Raw genomic sequence first — 20,374 nt, 5'->3', positions numbered from 1 at the left:
CAGTCAAGTGTGGGTGTGTGTACACCCAGTAACAACAACGGTGAGAATGCCACCTCCACCTCTCACTCAATATGCTGATGAGTTTGCAGTGATCCCTCAGAGGAAAAGAGTGCCGTCCTGCACTCACTCAGCCTCCACAAAACAAGGGACCGGTACACCTGCAAACACTCACAATGTACAGATTATAGGTAAACACAAATGGCTGAGGATATTACCTCCATTGAAGTACGATATCTCGGCGATGAGGTGGAGATGACGTCTGGGTTTTATGGAGTGAGATGATGAAGAATGAGTGACAGCTGTCAGGAAATAATGAGTAACAGCTGTCACTCCCGGCTGTGTCCGTGGCAGCAGCGCCCTCTCGTGCCTGAAGCCCGCACTTCAGGCAGGGCGCCCTCTGGTGGTGGGCCAGCAGTACCTCCTCTTCTGGCGGCCACACAACATTAACTTCTTGTTATAATCCTTCAGATGAGCTGCGCTCTGATGTGAGCTGCTGACATCACCACTCGCTCTGTTCACTGCTTGTTTACTCCTCTTGACGAGCTGCACGTAGTGTTGGAGATTAGATCGCGCCACATAGCACGACATTTGTGAGTGAAAGATTTTTTGAACATTTCAAAATCCTGTCTGCACCAGTTAAAGATGAGTTTACTCTCCAGCATGACACAACACAACACAGGTCATGCTGTTGCGTGAATCAAAAACATGGTTGTGTCAGAGCACCTTAAGAGTGATTCAGGACGTGTATGAGCGCAACTCTGTGCAAAGAGTGGACAGAAGCTTTTATCTTTGTGAGGAGGCGGGGTTGACCCCATTGCAAGGTGTGATAGTCTGCTAAGAGATGTGATTGGTTGTCACATTAAGAGAAATAGGAAAAAACAAATGCAGTATGCGCGCCTAGTTATGAACGTGCAGTGAAATCAACTGATGATATAACCTGAACTGTATTAAAAAAGTATAATGGTGAAAATAATTTAATTTCATGGTGATGAAACTCCACAAAATTAAAGGGGATAGAGAATCAAAATCATCATTTTCATGTTTTTGGTGTTAGTTCAGAGTCTCCCCGCTGTGGGGAATACACACGAAGTGCCAGCAAGTTTCAGAACCTCTGTTTCAAGTATTTCTCCTTTTTTGAATCGCCGCTAGAAAACAGGCCAATCGGTTTTTGAGAGAAAACTTACGTCACTTTTTCACCAATAGTCCCCCCCACACACACACACCCACACCCACCCCCTTTCACACACGCCCCTTCGAAATTAATTATTCATAAGGTTGTGCCCACCCATTCGTAACACTCGAAGAGAAGCAATGGCGAGCTACAGGTGTGCTTTCCCAGGCTGTTTTAGCGGACTACGATCTTCCCACGGAAAGCAATGTACGTGATCACTGGCTTTTATTCATTTTTAACCGCATCCCCAGTACATACAACCGCCGACTATTTCTTTGCTCTGCGCATTTCACGGAGGACTGTTTCACAAACCTTGCACGATTTCGAGCTGGCTTCAGTCAGCATTTAATACTCAGTAGAGGGTCAGTTCCGACTCTGCGACAAAATCAACCCCAGCAATCAGTACAGCCTGTATCACATTTTCTTTTGTTTTAAATTTGTGTTGCGCCATATTCCTGTTGTAAGAATTGCACGTTAGAATGGCACGTTAGCTCTGGTTTGTTCCTCTAAAGGGAATGAGCTAACCCCTTAGCAGCTAGGGATGTGTATCGAGAACTGGTTCCTTTTGGGTATCGTTAAGAAATGACTCGATCCACTGACATCAATAAGCTTTGTGCTTAACGATTATGTTATCGGTCCTTCAGAGTGGCCGTTGTTTTGGGGGGTGTTTGTCAGGAAAATGATAATTTCTGTATTGATTACAGACCCTGCAGCGGGTCCTTTAACAACTTTTCTGCAGCGCGGCTTTGCTTTGAACCTTGAACCAATCGAAGCAGTGCTTCGCAGATTAAAGCAATGCTTCGATTATTCTTTCTTTCTTTTGCTTAATTTTCTCCTGCTAAAAACCTAAAGAGCATACGTCTGTGAGTATTATTTACCTTTTCTATGTTAAACGACCTGTTATGTTCTTCTGAAACAGTTGATAGATGTATCTTATAACTTAAAAACGGGAGCAATGCTAACGCGTTAGCATGTCTATGGCATTTTCAATGTTAAAAGTTAGCATTGCAGCTGTCATCACGTTCGGGTGCATTTGTTTTCAAATTATAATATTTCTTAAATTTATTTTTGTTTATATATTAATAATCTAATGATTATTATATACAATTTTAGAGAAAGAGGCAAAAAAAAACCTGACTAGAAACACAACAGAAAATATAAAAGCAATGAAAATAAATAAATAATGCTTTCTTTTCAGTGAGAGCAAGGGCAGCCAATCAAACAACGGCAACCGATCAGCGCCACCTACTTGCATTTCATAATGAGGTTGCCAAATAAGCTCCGAAACGATGCCATTAAAGGCAAACGAGGCATTCTAAACCCAGCATAGTAACATAGCTGTTTCAGAGAGTCTTTTAGGAAGGTTCTGAGCCATTACAGACCCAACCAATTTTTTTGGGGCTACATATCACATCACAGAACAAGGATTAATGCCCCATTCAACCTCTCTCTATCACCTTTAAATGAATTGTTACACAGCTTCAAAATATTTGAATGTACCTCATTCACATACCAGATATTATATTGATTAGCTGTTGTTATATTGTTATATATTTATATTGCTTGGGACTCCAGCTATGGCGATCACATCTCCTCCTCTCTGCTCCAACCTTCAGCGGTGCAACTCCTGTTGCAGCAGCTACCACACACTCACATCGCCTCAATTTGGAAAACAGACTGTTTCAAGTTTAGTGCACATAAACAGTGCCAAATGTATATGTGTTGTCTTAATTCTGATGTGTGCCATTATTACGGTAAACAAGTAATAATTGTGGATTAATTGCTGTAGCTTGTCTGTGGAAATGTGAGTGCGGACGTAATCTTGTTGTTGTTGCACTTGTAATGACAATGACAATAAATCTCATCCATCCATCCATCCATATTGTTATATTTACTGTCCATGCTGGTAATTGCACACAAGTGACGAGTGTGAGAAGTGCTGGTACGTGCTGCAATCCAAAGCAAGAATGGAGAGTGCCGCACACAACCAACATTCTTCTCAAACAGGTGACTGTTGTAGGATATGGCAGCTGACATCGCTTACTTGATATCAATAATGGTGTGAATCTTATAGAATGTACGAGGTCTGTCAATAAAGTAATGGTCCTTTTTATTTTTTTCAAAAAGCTATATGGATTTGATTCATATGTTTTTACGTCAGACAAGCTTGAACCCTCGTGCGCATGCGTGAGTTTTTCTACGCCTGTCGGTGACGTCATTCGCCTGTGAGCACGCCTTGTGGAAGGAGTGGTCCCGCCCCCTCGTTGGATTTTCATTGTCTGGAAATAGCGGAATGATTTGGATTTTTTTCAGAAGCTGTTAGAGACTGGCACCTGGAAACCATTTGAAAAATTTATCTGGCTTTCGGTGAAAATTTTACGGGCTTCACAGAGAATAAGGACTGTTACTACAGCTTTAAGGATGGCTTTAAGGACGCTCGGCGTGCCGCGCTCGGCGTGCCGCGCTCCGTGCTGCGACGACGAGGCAGAAAACGGCAGATCATTTCTAAGCTGATGGCTCTGTGGATACGAGACCGTCGTGTGCACTTTCTCTGGTTATCACAAGAGCTGGACGTTAGCCATTTTCCGGCAGATTTCACTTTTAACAAGAGATTTTGTCATGGAAAGCCGCGCGGAGGCTTCGTGTGTAACGACCGATTCGCTGTTTGAGCGAGACAAAGAACACCTCCGTTTCGGCGTGTCATGGGACAAGTTGGGACATCAGCTCGTCATCGCAGCTCGGAGCGCGGCGCGCCGAGCGTCCTTAAGTCCGTCCTTAAAGCTGTAGTAACAGTCCTTATTCTCTGTGAAGCCCATAAAATTTTCACCGAAAGCCAGATAAATTTTTCAAATGGTTTCCAGGTGCCAGTCTCTAACAGCTTCTGAAAAAATTCTGATGGAAAAAAAAGTCCAAATCATTCCGCCATTTCCAGACAATGAAAATCCGACGAGGGGGCGGGACCACTCCTTCCACAAGGAGTGCTCACAGGCGAATGATGTCACCGACAGGCGTGGAAAAACTCACACATGCGCACGAGGGTTCAAGTTTGTCTGACGTAAAAACATATGAATCAAATCCATATAGTTTAAAAAAAAAATAAAAAGGACCGTTACTTTATTGACAGACCTCGTACATGCAATTTACTTTTCTCCCATAGCCAGGTATCACAATGTTGTGATGACCTTCATCTCAGGCGTTATTACATTACTATGCTGGGTGGGAAATGTTAACTGATTCTTGATGAGGTCAACCACAAACATTATTATATGGTATGGGATTTTGCCAACTTCTGATTGGCCCATTCACCACTTTCTGAGCTGTACCCATGCCAAGTTGACTGCTGGTGGAGCTGAGTAGACCACTTGTGTGAAATGAGTACACCCCGCATGCAGCTTAGCGCTAGCTAATCGAGCGACGCCATGTATCGATAACGACCAATCAGATAACGTGATACAATGCCTACTTTGGCTGTCAGTTTGTTGACAGGACGGCAGAAGACAGGTTTGTGTCTGTTAGCGACGCTGACTTAAAACAAATTTTACACGAAAAGATGCAAAGAATACCCGCAGAAATACACAGTCAGCAGCCAACCTGTTTCACAAGTACGTCACTGAAAAGGGACATGCGCCCCAACTTTGAAACTTATGACATACGGATGCTTGATGGAGGCTCGGTCGTTTTATGTGGAAGCTAGACAGGTGAATGGCGAACTTTATAAAAAAAAAACAAGCCTGATGACTCTTCATCACGGACTTAACAGGCATCTCCAGCCGACTGATGGGATGTCAGTTGGTGCAGTATGACAGGAATAATAAAGAAACTTGAGATTGATTTTTCAGTTTTAGTATGTTTGACAGTTTTAGATGTTTTGACAATTTTTCAATTTTCAATTTCAATTTATTTTCATTCATAATAAGAAGGCTGTGGGGTTTGTTTTTGTGTGGAGCTTGCATGTTCTCCCTTCTCCTGTGTGGGTTTCCTCAATTTCACTTTCAATTCAATTCAGTTTCAATTTAATTTCATTTATATAAGCGCCAAATCACAACAGAGTTGCCTCAAAGCGCTTCACACAGGTAAGTCTAACCTTACCAACCCCCAGAGCAACAGTGGTAAGGAAAAACTCCCTCTGAGGAAGAAACCTCAAGCAGACCAGACTCAAAGGGGTGACCCTCTGCTTGGGCCATGCTTCAAACATAATTACAGAACAATTCACAGAACAATTCACGGACGAATATACAAGAAATGCTATTGGCACACAGGACAGGATGATCGCCAACACGAATACAACTCCCATCTCTGGATGGAGCTGCACCTTAAACAGCGAGAAAACAGAATCAGGCATCAGAAAGACAAAAAATACTGTATAATTTGCCAGCATTAAACAACAAGAAAAACAGAGAAATACTAAGGTGATCGCCAACCACTAGCCCTAAACTTCAGTAAAAGACCCAGAATTTAGGTAAAGTTGAGGCCGCAGCCGGCTCCAATTACTGATAAATGAATTAAAGAGTAAAAAGCGTAAAACAAACTTTACCAGTATGCTAGCCATATGAAAGGGAAAATAAGTGCGTCTTAAGTCTGGACTTGAAAATCTCCACAGAATCTGACTGTTTTATTGACGCAGGGAGATCATTCCACAGAACAGGGGCATGATAAGAGAAAGGCTCTGTGACCCGCAGACTTCTTGTTCACCTTAGGGACACAAAGTAGTCCTGCACCCTGGAAAGTAAAGCCCAGGCTGGTACGTAAGGTTTAATTAGGTCAGTTAGGTAGGGAAGGTGCCAGTCCATGAATAATTTATAGGTTAGTAGCAGAACCTTAAATCTGATCCACTGGGAGAGGAAGCCAGTGCAGGGATGCCAAATGGATGTAATGTGGTGTTACTTTTTGCTTCGTGTCAGAAGCTGGCTGCAGCATTTGAACAATAGGAGACCCCTAATGCTAGACTGCGGTAAACCAGAAAATAGAACATTGCAGTAGCCAATCTAGAAGAGATAAATGCATGGATCAGGGTCTCAGCATCAGTCATAGACAGGATGGTACGAATCTTCGATATATTTCGCAGGTGGAAGACAGCAGTCCTAGTAATATTCTAATGTGGAGGCAAAGGACAACGTAAGATTAAAAATTTACCCTAAGGTTCCTCCACTTTGTAAGTGTGATGTATGGTCACACGAGTCTGGGTTAATCATTAGCTGGTCAAATTGATACCGATGTCTTACGGACCAAGAACCATCATTTCAGTCTGTCAGAGCTTAAATGTACGAAATTGCTGGACATCCAACTTCTCACTGATGCAAGGCAATCTTATGGGAATGAGATTACCAGCACTTATCAGCATGTACACTGAGTATCATCAGCACAACAATGAAAAGTACTCCAAAACGCCGCAGTATGTGGCCAAGAGGAGAAAAGCAGAGGGCCTAAGACGGACCCGTGTGGAACCCCAAATTCATGTCACTAAGGTTAGAGGTAGTGTGTTGTACAAAATACAGTGAGAATGACTGTATATATTAGATTTGTATAACGGATTTTCACTCACATCGGCCAAAACGGCCCGCCCCATCGCAATGTATTCCATTTAAAACCCTCGCAGCACTGGCACCAGCAGTCTGGGGCATGCCCAGTTGCAACAGAGATACGAAATGAAGTTCAACACTAACACGCACCGATTCGACAAAAGTGGGTGCCGTATTTCCTTGAATAAAAGCCCGGGCATTTATTTTTTTCAAACTGTGCTCAGACCCGGCGCCTAAATGAGGCAGGCTTTTATTCAGGCCAATTATTAAAAATACAAAATGCTGCTTGCTGCCTGCACTGTAATATGGTGTTAAGCTTCACACATATCACTGAGTGTGGTGAACCAAAGACAACCACTTTAGATCAGAGCCCTTTGCATGGCTGCGAACCCTCCCTGTATCCTGAAGTGCATCTGCTTATTGATGGAAAAACTGCAAGGGCTGTGATTTGTCACTTGTACTTTTTCACTCCTTCCTCTCCAGTCATATTTTAAAAGTTTTTGCAGTGCACCTGCTGATTAAGTTTGGGTCATGGATCAAATTTGTTTGGTAGAAAAATCCCCAAATATGACCAACTTTACAACATGGAGTCAGAAAAAGAAGCTCAAATGACCTGCAATTCTTGGAGGAAAAATGCACGTTCTGTACCGTTGGTTTGAAGGTTGATGATTGTATAAAGAAGCGAAGGTCATTGAGGGACAAATTGATCCCAAAAAAGCCACATTTCCTTCAGCAAATTGCATTAACGCACCCACCAATGAGACGGTGAACTTTAAAAGTGTCATACACATGCCACCGTCATTGTATGGCCACATAGTTACGGAGTTGTATAGAAGCATAAATCAGGCTTTGCGATTTTAAGGTACCACTCTGCATCACACTTAGAAAAAGAGTGACTCAACCACATGCAATCTTTTTAATGCACATAATGTCTGGTGCTTATTTAAGGCAGGCGTTTTATTTTTTTCAGACAAAGTTTGACCTGGCCATTAAATGAGGCAGGCCCCTTTCAAGGTCAGGCATATAATCAAGGAATACGTAAGCCTAATTGGAGCTGGGGGTTTCTTGTAGATCGTTCAGCGGCTCCTGACTGTAACTATCTGTTACATACATATAACGGATTTTGCCTGTTTTATACATGCAGCCTGATTATACATTATTTTTAAAGCTAATTGAATATAAATCTTGCTGGAAATCATATTTCTGTTACCATCAATGTTTATCCTTATTCTTCTTCAGTTTACAAGTGTTGTACCTTCTGTACGTGGTGGCACGTTGTGTAATGAGGGAATTACAGAAGAGAGAATGTTTCATCTGGGTCTTTCATAGACTGAGGCAAGACGGCACACATGAATATGAAGGTTGAGAGAGAGCATGTTTACATCAGGGATATCTGTACAGACTTTGCAAATGAGTGAGTGCCCTTGCAAGGTTACTGGGAATTAAAGGAGACACTTCCTCCAGTGATAAGGAATTGCTGAGCTACAGTATAGAGATGATCCAAGGTCAACTTTAAAAAACTTGTATCAGGCTGTATTTTTCACATAATGCTCTACATATATGACATACATCAGGTTTATACAGTATATACAACCCCAAATCAGAAAAAATGTGGCGATATAGAAAATACAAATTGAAAAAAAGTGAGTCTTTCATTTGCTTTGACTTCTTTTGCAAACGGTACAATTCAAAACAGTTCATCTTTTGTGTGGTCAACTTGTTTCATCTTTTATATACATCTATTCCTACATTTAAGGCCTGCAACACATTCTAAAACAAAAAACTATGGGACTGGAGATGCCTGCTTGAACATTTCCAACTCACTGAATATCTCGTGATGACATTTGTATCAGTCATTAAGAATGCAGACAGTATGATAAGTAAGTAAGTAAGTAAGTAAACTTTATTATATAGCACTTTTCACAGACCAGGGTCACAAAGTGCTTCACATGATAAATCAATAAATACAAAATAACACATACAAACATTTAAAAGAAAATCAAGCTAAAATGCAATTTAAAAAGGTGAGTCTTAAGTTGCTTTTTAAAAACATCGACAGAGTCTATCGAGCGAAGGGAGCAGGAAGCTCATTCCAAAGGCGCGGCGCCACGGCTTTAAAAGATCTGTCCCCTCAGAGTTTTAAAACGGTACGGGAACCTCAGCAGGTCCAGGTTGGAGGACCTCAGGCCCCGGGTGGACACATACGGTTGGATCAGTTCCTTGATGTATTCTGGAGCCCTGCCCATGCAGAGCTCTAAATGTAAGCACCAGGATTTTATAATTTGTCCTAAACGAGACAGGCAGCCAATGCAGGGACTTGAGTATTGGGCTAATATGGGCTCTCCTGGGGGGGCAGGTCAGAAGCCGTGCAGCGGAGTTTTGCACAACCTGCAAACGAGCCAGTTCTTTCTTATTAAGACACGTGAACAGGCTGTTACAGTAATCCAGTCGCGAAGATATAAAAGCATGTACATCATCTCTAACTCTTCAAAAGACACCATTTTTCGAAGTTTAGAGATATTCCGGATCTGGAAAAAACAATTCCTAACTAACTGTTTCGTATGATGTTCCAGAGACATCCCTTTATCCAAGATAATGCCAAGATTGCGCAGGCTGCCCTTAACTGAACTATTCAGTTCACCAAGGTGCAGCCTGATAGCAGGCACGGCACTCTCCGGAGCAACAATCAATGTTTCAGTCTTATCAGAGTTCAGCTGCAAGCTGTTTTCACTGAGCCATTCCTTAACTTTGGTGAGACAATTGGTTAAAGAATTGAGTTTCTGGGTCTCAGTTGTTTTAAAGGAGCAGTACAGCTGCAGGTCATCAGCATAGAGATGATAGGATACGTCACAAAACTGCTGGATCAACTTGCCGAGAGGGATGATATACAAAAGAAATAAAATAGGTCCCAGAACCGAGCCCTGCGGCCCACCCCACAAAAGGTTAGCAGACTCAGACATCACATTATCAACAGACACACTAAAAGTTCTGCCAACCAGGTAGGAGCTAAACCACTCTAATACAGGACCCGACATCCCCACCAGATCCTGTAGTCTCCTGATCAGGATGCCATGGTCACTGTGTCAAATGCAGATGACAATCCAACAAAACCAAGACAGTGCATTTGCCAGTGTCAGCGGCCATCATAATGTCACTCGACACTTTCAACAGAGCCATTTCAGTGGAGTGAACTCACGGTACCCCGATTGAAAAGTGTCATAAATGTTGTTAGTCTGCAAAAAAGAAAGTTAGTTGGGCACAGACCAATTTTTCCAGGACTTTAGCCAGGAAGGGGTTTTTGATATTGGCCTAAAGTGCTTCAGATCTGTAGGGTCCAGTCCAGCTTTCTTAAGCTGTGGCTCCACAACAGCATGCTTAAAAGAACTGGGGAACACACCAGTCGACAGGGACATATTAAACATTTTGGCAACACATGGCCCAATAGAATCAAATACATTCATGAAAAGTCTAAAAGGAAGAACATCTAGTGTACTGGAAGATGGTTTCATTTTGCTGATAATGGATAAAATGTCCTCCTGTGTAACAGGAGCAAATGATGCCCAGCATTGAGGGGGTGGTCCCATATGCTGGGGGCCTTGACAAGGTGGCACTGACTGTGGCAGTCTATCTTTTATAGCCCTGACCTTATCAATAAAGAATTCAGAAACTCATCACTAGTAGTTTTATAGTGAACAGGAGTGACATAAGTAGCAGGTGCCACAATAGAGCTAATAGTTTCAAAGAGTGCCTTGGGATTTCCTCTATTAGAGGAAATCAGCAGATTGAAGTAGTTTGCCCTGGCCTCCTCTAACATCTTAATTAGGGAGGCTATTAGGTCTCTCAAATGCAGCCTGTGGACCTCCAATTTTGTAGATTTCCACAAGCGTTCAGTTTGACGACAAGATCTCCTTAGATTCATGATCGCATCATTAATCCAGGGGCAGAACTTTTCACGAGATACATTCTTAGATTTAAGTGGTGCAACTTGATCCAAGATAGTTGCACAGTGACCGTTAAAGCTGTCCACAAGGCCATCAATTTCAGTGCATTCACTAAAAAGAAGAGGATCAAAATTATCACAAAAATGTGTGGATGTTGCCCCTGTGATAATCCTCCTTTCTACCTTGGAGAGCACAGGCCTTGGCTGAGACGGCACCCTCAAGTCAAAGAGAACACAGGAGTGGTCGCTCAACAGAACATCCTCTACGCACACATCAGTAACATGTAGACCCAATGTGAAGACCAGATCCAAAGTATGGCCTTTACTATGGGTGGGGCCTGACACATGCTGTTTAAAATTAAATGTCTCAGTCACTGATAAAAGTTCTACAGCATGACTTGATGTGTCATTGTCAATGTGCAAATTAAAATCCCCCATAATTAAAACCCTTTCCAGTCGAATTATGGATGTTAAAAGGTCTGTAAAATCCTTTAAAAAGGTCCCAGCAGGGCCTGGGGGGCGATAAATCAAAATACAATAAAAAGTATCTGAGGAACCAACTTCCATCATAAGTACCTCAAAATAGGCGGCGTGATCTGTATTCGTATGATACTGCATGCTAAATTTGTATCAAGGAGGCACTTATCAAAAACTAAGTGGCCATGCAAGAAGATTAGTGAGGGAAGCCACCAAGACACCCATGACAGCTCTGAAGGTGTTATAGGCTTCTGTGTTTGTGGTTGGAGAAACTGGGCAGAGTGCAACTTTTATTTGATGTATCACCAGTTATACAGTTTATACAGTCACCAGTGTCCATAGGAAAATGTGTTTCACATCTGAGGGCACTCTGAATATCACCCAGAGGAGTCATAGTACAGAGCTTGATGGAAATTCTAGGCTGTAGAGGGAGCTGAGAAACCAGGATGTGATGGCTCTGAGAATGGACAAGGAGGCATTTGTTGAAGGAATCTGTGATCAGGTGACACACCATCTGTGATCAAGTGATCCTCGGCCTGCTTACAGAAGAAACATAGCACTTAATTCTATGAATACAGACAAACATTACAAGCAACAAAGGGTAGAGTTTATTCCAACTCATATTCCCAAACTTGAGTTGAATTGACTTATGTTGTGTGTGTGTGTGTGTGTGTGTGTGTGTGTGTGTGTGTGTGTGTGTGTGTGTGTGTGTGTGTGTGTGTGTGTGTGTGTGTGTGTGTGTGTGAGAGAGAGACCCTCCGTCCATTTGTCTGTCCATCTGTCTGTCTTGGTGGAATGACGGAAGGTCAGTCAAGGACAAAGTATTTATTTATTTTTTTGAAATATCAGTTAAACACCAACATCAGAAATCTTAAGCCCAAAGCTTCAGGAATATTTATAATGGTTCTTTTGAAGAATTTGTTTGATATGCTAATGGTTACTGATAAACATTATGTCCTTTCTCTGACCTTTGACCATAGTTGACCTTGAAAGACCAAACTCATTTAGAATGGCTATTTTGAGTAAGGGGTGAAAGATACACATATGGTTACTATGGAATATGAATTTCAAGTTACATATCACCTTTCTATTTGAGGCAGACAGAGTTGTACTGTGGGGAAGGTGTCAGAACAACTTTTGTAGATGGAGTGTATATACGAGGGCTGTCAATAAAGTAACGGTCCTTTTTATTTTTTTCAAAAACTATATGGATTTCATTCATATGTTTTTACGTCAGACATGCTTGAACCCTCATGCGCATGCGTGAGTTTTTCCACGCCTGTCGGTGACGTCATTCGCCTGTGAGCACTCCTTGTGGGAGGAGTCGTCCAGCCCCTCGTCGGAATTCCTTTGTCTGAGAAGTTGCTGAGAGACTGGCGCGTTGTTTGATCAAAATTTTTTCTAAACCTGTGAGACACATCGAAGTGGACACGGTTCGAAAAATTAAGCTGGTTTTCAGTGAAAATTTTAACGGCTGATGAGAGATTTTGAGGTGATTCTGTCGCTTTAAGGACTTTCCATGGTGCGAGACGTCGCACAGCGCTCTCAGCCGCCGTCGTCAGCCTGTTCAAGCTGAAAACCTCCACATTTCAGGCTCTATTGATCCAGGACGTCGTGAGAGAACAGAGAAGTTTCAGAAGAAGCTGGTTTCAGCATTTTATCCGGATATTCCACTGTTAAAGGAGATTTTTTTAATGAAAGATGTGCGGACGGGTCCGCGCGTCGGGACGCAGCCGCCACGATGCTCCGCCACAGGAAAAACACCTCTGTTGAAAGCCTTAAGGACAAGTTGGAACATGTCCTGCCTGTTAAACAATTTCTCATATACTCACTCCACTGAAAGCCATCAAAAGCCGCCTGGATTTTACAAATGGTTATCAACACGGAGGTGTTTTTCCTGTGCCGCCGCACCGCGTCGGCTGCGTCCCGACGCGCGGATCCGTCCGCACGTCTTTCATTAAAAAATCTCCTTTAACAGTGGAATATCCGGATAAAATGCTGAAACCGACTTCTTCTGAAACTTCTCTGTTCTCTCACGACGTCCTGGATCAATAGAGCCTGAAATGTGGAGGTTTTCAGCTTGAACAGGCTGACGACGGCGGCTGAGAGCGCTGAGCGACGTCTCGCACCGTAGGAAGTCCTTAAAGCGACAGAATCACCTCAAAATCTCTCATCAGCCGTTAAAATTTTCACTGAAAACCAGCTTAATTTTTCGAACTGTGTCCACTTCGATGTGTCTCACAGGTTTAGAAAAAATTTTGATCAAACAAAGCGCCAGTCTCTCAGCAACTTCTCAGACAAAGGAATTCCGACGAGGGGCTGGACGACTCCTCCCACAAGGAGTGCTCACAGGCGAATGACGTCACCGACAGGCGTGGAAAAACTCACGCATGCGCACGAGGGTTCAAGCATGTCTGATGTAAAAACATATGAATGAAATCCATATAGTTTTTGAAAAAAATAAAAAGGACCCTTACTTTATTGACAGCCCTCGTATAACTGTGCTGTCAGCTTCAGACATCTTATATTATAGCAGCTGTGCTTATTTTAAACCCTGTCAAATGAAACAAGTGAAATGAGAAATGTTTGTGACTTTGTACCATTGCCACACTGAAAGGCAAACAAAGGGGACTCACAGCTCCCCGTGTATAATTGCTTCCAAGTTACCATTTATGTGTCTGGAAAACTGAAAAACTTTGGGGGGAGTGGGGGGTTTTGTTTGTTTTTCTTTTTTGTTTTGTAGTTTTGTCCTGTGTGTATGCTGATTTCCCTTGTACTGAGTTGTACATGAGATAGAGGGCCTGATTTACAAAGATCACGTATAACAAGTGCCAAACTACGTGGGCCCTCTAAGCTTTTGCTCATCAGGTTGGTGTGTGAATGTAAGGGCAAAATGAAATTCATTCAGCTTCTAACAGGTATGCACCTTTTGCTTTATTATGCACAAACTCTTCCAGAAAATGGACCATGATGACGTGCCGGCAAAAAAAACAAAACCAAAAAAAAAACAGTCAGCTGTTTGACAATTAATAATGGTTCCGTTGACAGTACTTCAGTAAACTGGTGAATAATTATGCTGCTTTCTGCTGGTGGAACACACAGAGAACAAACTGAATCAGCCGTGATCATCCCGGACAAAGCGTGACACATCAATGACAGCAATGATCAGGAGCTGCACCAAAATGCGAAAAAGGTACTTTGTTTTCAGCGCAGAATAGCACAGAACTACAGTCCACCTGTTACGCGTGAAGACATTTATTCTTAATGAAACAAGCACAAAGTAAACTGTTAACTCTTTAAAAATTCCACCCATTTACAGTTAATGTTGTTTTCCTGTCTACATCTTGGCTGCTGATACAGCAGTCTGTCTAGCGCAATATGCTAACACCCTGATTTCAAACAGGCAAAATATAGATAAAATCAAAACTAAGTCCCTTCAGTTTTTCCTTTTTTTTCCCATTCAGAGTCACCACTACACATCCGAGATGGACGTTTTACACCAGATGCCTTTCCTGACACTGTATTACATGGAGAATAGGCAGGAGGCAGCATGGTGGCTTTTGTGGTTAGCACTGTTGGCTCACTGAAAGTAGGTTGTGGGTTTGATTCCCACCTGGGCCCTTTCTGTGTGGAGTTTGCATGATCTCCCTGTGTTTGTGTGGGTTCGCTCTGGGTGCTCCGGCTTCCTTCCAAAACCATAAACGTGCATGTTGAGTAAATGCAGAGGTAAGGAGGGCAGTCACTACAATGGGTTTACATGGACATGTACCTGCATGTTTTTGGTTCACTTTTTAATTAAAATAATATAAATTAATTTTGAATTAAAAATAGTTCAACTTCTTACCTTCCTGGTAGAAATACCGGGGCTTTGGGATCATAACACTGACATGGAAACATGCTCGTGACTACACAGCATGATGCATCATGCAATGTAAAAAAAAATCCATGGATAAATTCTTGTGATGTCATTGTCCCAAGATCCTAATGGCATGAAATTTCCAGCTTGAGACAAAATAATGCTCACTGCACACTCTGGAGTTGAGCGTGGGATTAAAGAGCGTGAATGCAGACATGCATTTAAGTAAAATCCACACAGAGTATAACACGGTTGGTTTCAATATCCTCACTGAGCAAAAACAGTTCTCAGTTTGTACATTAGGCCTACAGGCCCGAGATCACCCAGAACCACTACAGTTATCACCAACAGTCCAGAACTTCTAATACATTTGTTCACAATTCTCCAGAAGAACACTTTCACATGCATGTTTTCCAATTTTCCCATGGCCAATCATACTGCTGTACTGAACTTATTACTGTCCTAAAAATAAGATTGTCTTCATCAACTTGTGTCTCTTGGATGCTTTATTCTCATTCACGTAGCGTTCTGTTTAAAGTCTACTATGGTGGTGAAGGATAGTTTTCAAGAATTGTGCACTAATCAGTACTAATTCAAACATCACATTTTGCCCTCTTTAGTAATGGCAGCGTGTGCTCCTTGATGGCACATGACCAGGCGTGACTCCGCTTTCTAGCTTTGCCATATCCAAGTCTATAGTGGTTGCAAAGAAACCCTGCACTTTTTTGGCTTTTTCTGGAATGAGTTGAAGACTCATTCTGGGTCTAAAGAATGAGTGGAGAGGCACAGAACCAAAGTTGCTTGATGTCCGGTGCAAGGTTTCCACAGTCAGTGATGATTTGGGGTGCCATGTCACTGCTGGTGTTGGTCTACTGTGTTTTATCAAGTCCAGAGTCAATGCAGTTGTCTCCTATGAGATTTTACAGCAATTCATGCTTGTATTTGCTGAGATGTTTTGTGGAGATGCTGATTTTCTTTTCCAGCAGGACTTGGCACCTGCCTACAATGCCAAAACTACTAGTTTGCTAACCATGATATTGCGGTACTTGATTAGCCAGCCAACTGGCCTGACCTGAAGCCCTTCAAGATCTATGGAGTAATGTCAAGAGGAACATAAGAGACACCAGCTCCAACAATACAGATGGGATAAAGGATGCTGTCAAAGCAACCTGGGCTTCTGTAATGCCTCAGCATTGCCACAGGCTGATCACCTCCATGCCATGCCACATTGATGCAGTAATTCGTGCGAAAGGAATTTATATGTAATGAGCTTAGAATATATAAAATTTTCATTTTCTGAAATAACTGACAAATTTTAAACTTCTTCAAAAATAATCATAAATTTCCCTACATTATTTATTTCTGGTATAAGAGAGACAGCAGGTGTTTAGTGTCATTTTGTCTGAACCACTCAAAATTTGGTAATATTCAGTGATAAGCCGTAATTTCTCTCAATATGCAAAATTAAAATTTTTCATTTTGGACATTCATTGTACACTAATCTACAAATTACTTCATGTATTACACTAGACTGTGAGACAAAGACTTTAGTAAGCCCATTTACAGCACCATAGGAGTTTGTCCACATGAATAAATGTGTATTTTCAATAAAAATTTGAAGAATTTTCTAAAAATGCATTTCATAGCATATTCTGAAATATGAGATTGTTCTGAACTTTTTGATATGCAATACATGGGCTAAAAGAAACCTTTAAAGGGGATTTACTGAAAGTATGTCAAAATCGAGAAACCACCCTTGGCCCGCAGAGGCTTAAACACTTGATATGCACAAAAGCACCAAAACACCGCTGCTGAGGTACTCATAAATTGAAATTTTGAACTGGGACTGAAATATCTTTATTGTCATGCACAAATCACAGTTTGCACAAAGTTCTAATGACTTTGTGATAAATGATTTTTCTGAAGTGCGTGTTGTTACAAACCAATTATATATTCTTGTTGCATCCACATTAAGCTAAGTTGTTCCCACATATTTTAGAATTTTTGGCTGTTATTAGTCTGCATCTGAAAAAATTGTGTTTTGATGGCTGTGCGGAGGGGGAGATGATCACTGTCCCTCCATTCCTTAAAGGAGTGGGACACACTACACTTGACAAGAAGATGCAAAACAGAGGGAAAGGGAAAGTGGTACTGCAAAGGGAGAGTATCTGGATTGGGCCAAAGTCACCAATAGGTCAATTAAGCACTCGTTTCATCAAAGGTATGATATTGAACGTTGAAGCAGATGTGCTACTACAACAGAAGACAGTACTCTCAGACAAGATCAGGAAATTGAGGTTACACTGGGCACACACTCACCAAATTTGGACAAAAAGAAATTGGAAAAACATTGGCTGGTCTGAAGTGTTTTGATTTCTCTGAGACATTCGGACAGTAGGGCCAGGATTTGACATAAATAATAGTAGGGGTGGTGTAGTGGTGTAACAACAGTGTGATACTATGGCCCTCATGCTCCTAGGCCCTTGTTGCTGTGCCCCAAATCTGAGGACTATTTTGTTGAATTGGTGCCATGAAGAATTAAGGCGGTTCTGAAAGTCAAAGGTGGTTTAATTCGGTACTACCAAAGTGTACCTTATGAAGCAGGCAGTACCTGTATAACACTGCTCTATGCAGTTTATCTGCTGACTTGTATAGTTAGAAATGAGGGGATCACCCACATGTGGCTGTGAAACAGCTCAGCACCTAATTGTCACATTTTCCCATTTAAAAATGGGGGAGAAAAGTCAATTTGGTTCTAATTCCTTCAAATTTAAGATGACTGTCTGAACGGTGAGTCTGTATGTATGTTCTAGCATTATTTGCTAAGTATATATTAATCTGTGTTCATTCTTTGTTTCAGTATTAGATATATCTACAGAAATCAAATCAATCAATCATCCATCCATCCATCCATCCATCCATTTTCTTTCGCATTATCCGGAGTCGGGTCGCGGGGGCAGCAGCTCAAGCAAAGCTGCCCAGACCTCCCGATCCACACACACCTCCCCCTGCTCCCTCGGGGGAACTCCAAGGCATTCCCAAGCCAGCCGAGAGACGCAGTCCCTCCAGCATGTCCTGGGTCTTCCCCGGGGCCTCCTCCCAATGGGACGTGCCCGGAACACCTCTCTAGTGAGGCGTCCAGGGGGCATCCGGAAAAGATGCCAGAGCCACCTCAACTGACTCCTTTCGACGTGGAGGAGCAGCGGCTCGACTCTGAGCTCCTCCCGAGTGACCGAGCTCCTCACCCTATCTCTAAGGGAGTGCCCAGTCACCCTGCCGAGGAAACTCATCTCGGCCGCTTGTACTCGCGATCTCATTCTTTTGGTCATGAGCCAAATCTCATGACCATAGGTGATGATCAGAATGTAGCTCGATCGGTAAATCGAGAGCTTTGCCCCCCTACTCAGCTCTCTCTTCACCACGATGGTCCAATACAGCGACGACCGCAGCAGGAGCTTGGTTCACATTGCCGGTAGTAAGTCAAACCTGTTTCCAGTGCACGTTGGCCTCCGCCAGGGCTGCCCTTTGTCACCGGTTCTGTTCATTATTTTTATGGACAGAATTTCTAGGCGCAGCCAGGGTGTAGAGGGGGTCTGGTTTGGGAACCACAGAATCTCGTCTCTGCTGTTTGCAGACGATGTGGTTCTGTTGGCTTCGTCAAATCAGGATCTTCAGTGTGCACTGGGGCGGTTTGCAGCCGAGTGTGAAGCGTCCAGAATGAAAATCAGCACCTCCAAATCCGAGGCCATGGTTTTCAACCGGAAAAAGGTGCTTTGCCCTCTTCAGGTCGGTGGAGTGTCCTTGCCTCAAGTGGAGGAGTTTAAGTATCTCGAGGTCTTGTTCACGAGTGAGGGACGGATGGAGCGTGAGATCGATAGACGGATTGGTGCAGCATCTGCAGTGATGCGGTCGCTGTATCGGATCAATCAATCAATCAAACTTTATTTATACAGGCCTTTCCACAGCCCAAAGGGGGAGCAAAGTGCTTCACAGTCAGATAAAAAAAGCACAGAGAATAACTTAAAACCATAAGACAATAAGCAAATTTAAAACAGACACATCAATAAAAATATACGTCCAAAAATATTTACACATAAGAACCAAATAAAATGCCAGAGCACTGCTGGTTATGCAAAAGCCATTCTAAAAAGCAAGGTTTTTAATTTAGATTTAAAAAGACCCAAGTCAATGATGGTGCGGATCTCAGTGGGGAGCTTGTTCCAAAGTCTGGGTGCGGCCACAGAGAAAGCCCGGTCTCCCCAGTGGCAGGATCTGGACCTCGGAAACTCTAGTGCACACTGGTTAAACAATTACTCCGTGTAATGAATCCTTTCAGAAAAATGTTACAATCCGTGTCCTAATTGACACTGGCTAATTTTGGAAGAGGTCCATTAAGACTCTGTACCTTGGCCTTTATATCTGGCTTATCATCGTAGCCCAAAATGTCTTATTGTCACCTTTGCAATGGTGATGAGATATATATATAAAAAAAATCCTGTAATTTATGTCCAGACCCAGATCTAGTTGATCTGAGCAAAGGTGGCACTTGACCTTTTTTAGATAGAGCAACCCTTTTTTTCTTTTTCCTTTTCTTTTTATTTTCCTTTTTTTTCACTGTGGCAGAGTGATGTTATTGGTGAGTTTGATTCTTGTACAGCTGCAAATGTGCTTTCCTGCTGGTGTTACATGTTTCCCAAACTGATATTCAAGAATGCGATGAAATCTACACTGAAATTGTCTGTCTTCAAATTTTTTGTACAATGACATTTGCTCGATGAACATGACTTTTTTTTTTCCCCATGTCATCCTTGTCAGAAATCTGCCCATCTTGTGTCTTAATTATTTTATAGTCTGAATACATCTTGCTACCCTCAATCCTGATAGCCTTACAAGCCTCAGAATGCTCCTGCTTTTTGGTGTTCTCATATGAAACAGATTCATTCACCTTTCTACAACTGTTTCCTGTCACACGTGTCCCTCTGAATGATGTCATTCTTCTTTGATGTCTGTTAACGTCTCTATGACCCCATTGTGTTTTAGGCCTTCTCATCTGCCAGCAGCATCACCCACACTGAGCCGGACCTTCAGTCAGATGGGAAAATGTCATCTTCACTTCAGGATGAAGGAGACCGACTCCGTGATCTTCCCTTCACCCCTGTCCATGCACCTGTCATAACTCTGGGGACGAGTGTACCCAGGTGAGCGTCTCCTAATCTGTTCTGCTGGAATACGGAATGATATGTCATATAAAGCCAGAAATCTTATAGTCAGGTCCATAAGTAGTTGGACAGCGATGCACGCGTTTGTGCACGCACACACACACACACACACACACACACACACACACACACACACACACACACACACACACACACACACACACACACACACACACACACAGTTGTGCTCAA

At 42.5% G+C, this 20,374-nt stretch overlaps 1 protein-coding gene across 1 annotated transcript in view; it reads left to right on the top strand.

Moving 5' to 3' along the window:
- The window catches only part of nphp4 (nephronophthisis 4), an 804,312-nt gene that overhangs the window by 486,385 nt on the left and 297,553 nt on the right, over positions 1-20,374 (top strand). The window contains exon 13 of the mRNA XM_034171910.1: positions 20,004-20,161. Within this exon, the coding sequence (XP_034027801.1) occupies positions 20,004-20,161 (158 nt within the window). The remainder of the gene's footprint in view (positions 1-20,003; positions 20,162-20,374) is intronic.

The sequence above is a fragment of the Thalassophryne amazonica genome, chromosome 6, assembly GCF_902500255.1.
Source record: "Thalassophryne amazonica chromosome 6, fThaAma1.1, whole genome shotgun sequence".
Lineage (NCBI taxonomy): Eukaryota > Metazoa > Chordata > Actinopteri > Batrachoidiformes > Batrachoididae > Thalassophryne > Thalassophryne amazonica.
Note: the sequence above shows the minus strand (reverse complement) of the source record. Positions and strands in the feature narration are given on the sequence as shown.